The sequence below is a fragment of the Chlorella variabilis genome (assembly GCF_000147415.1).
Source record: "Chlorella variabilis unplaced genomic scaffold CHLNCscaffold_37, whole genome shotgun sequence".
In the NCBI taxonomy this organism is placed as follows: Eukaryota; Viridiplantae; Chlorophyta; class Trebouxiophyceae; order Chlorellales; family Chlorellaceae; genus Chlorella; species Chlorella variabilis.
In genome coordinates, this window is record NW_005435051.1 from 71,130 (window position 1) to 72,508 (window position 1,379).

Genomic DNA, 1,379 nt, shown 5'->3' on the forward strand with positions numbered 1-1,379 from the left:
ACCGACGCCGACGCGCTGGCCGCGGTGGTGGTGGACGGGGAGGCGGCCGCGGCGGGCGGGGAGGCAGGGCCCCACGCGATCGCTGCTGGGATGGCGGCAGCAGAAGAGGCTGAGCTGGAGGCGGTCGAACGGAGGAGCCCCAGCAGTGGCAGGAGCGGCGTGGGCGGCAGGCCGGCTGGCTGGGATGGCGGGGGTAGCCCCGGTGGGCAGCCCGGTGCAGGCAGCTCGCGCGATGGGCCCGACCCTAGACCCCGCCCGTCCAAGGCAGGCTCTCCCTCCGCTCCCGCCTGGCGCCAGCAGCGCGGCGGGTGGCTGCGGACGCCACTGCGGTCGGCCCAGGGGCTGCTGGCGGCTGCGCGGCCGGTGGCCCGGGAGGTGGCCTCGGTACTGCGCATCCCCACCTTCCGAATCATCGTACTGCAGGTGAGCAGCGGTACTGCAGGCCCAGCTGTGGTGCAGCTCAGGTTCAGCTGCTGCCTCGCGTCGCTCCGCTGCCGCCTACCTGTGGCCGGAAGGCGGCAGGCCGCGCCGCACTAGAGCGCTCAACGGTGCAGTGCACCTCTGCTCCCCTTTCCGCTACCGCCTCCTCGCCCGTGCCCCCTGCTTTCCTCCCAGCACTTTCTGTCTTTCCTCCCGCGCCGGCTTTCCTCCTGCAGGGCATCATGGGATCCATCCCCTGGTCCGCACTCGTCTTCCTCACCCTCTACCTCCAGCTCCTGGGCATGAGCGACGCGCAGGCATCCGCGCTGGTGGCGCTGTTCCTGGCGGGTGGGCGGGGCGCCCGGGGCGTGCGTGCTGTGCGTGTGTGCATGCGTGGATGTGGGGGTGCGTTTTTCCCCTGCGGGCCTATTCCTGGAGGGTGGGCAGGGTGCCTGGTGTCTGGGGCGTGCGTGCTGTGCATGTGCGTGTGTGTGCCCCACTTGCATAGGGTACTTGCCTGCCCTGCATATGGCCCTGCTGTTGCCTCCAGCCGCACCGCTCTTGCCCGCCGCTGCCTCCGCTCCCTCCCCCTCGCCGCCGCTCAGGCACCGCGTTTGGCGGGCTGATCGGCGGCTGCGTGGGCGATGCCGCCGCCAAGGCCTACCCCCAGCACGGCAGGATTGCGGTGACGCAGGTGCGCGCCTGCTGCTGGCGGCCTGCCATCCGCAGCAGCAGCACTGGCACGGCGCCCCTTGCAGGCTAGCCACCGCCGCGCCGCCAGCCCACCTCTCCCGCCGCCGCCACCGCCGCCTGCAGTTCAGCGTCGGCATCGGCGTCCCCTTTGCCTTCCTGATTTTCAAGGTGCGCCAGAGTGGTGCTTTCCTCAGCCCGCCAGCCTGCCTGGCTCAGCCTGCATCCTGCGGCACCGACCCCCGGCCAGAAGCAGGCCTCCCCGCTGC

At 72.1% G+C, this 1,379-nt stretch overlaps 1 protein-coding gene across 1 annotated transcript in view; it reads left to right on the forward strand.

The window, feature by feature from the left end:
- The window catches only part of CHLNCDRAFT_55462 (hypothetical protein), a gene marked incomplete at both ends in the record, with an annotated part of 3,078 nt that overhangs the window by 1,554 nt on the left and 145 nt on the right, over positions 1–1,379 (forward strand). Inside the window, 4 exons of the mRNA XM_005842917.1 lie at positions 269–423; positions 657–768; positions 1,026–1,114; positions 1,237–1,281. Of these exons, the coding sequence (XP_005842979.1) occupies positions 269–423; positions 657–768; positions 1,026–1,114; positions 1,237–1,281 (401 nt within the window). The remainder of the gene's footprint in view (positions 1–268; positions 424–656; positions 769–1,025; positions 1,115–1,236; positions 1,282–1,379) is intronic.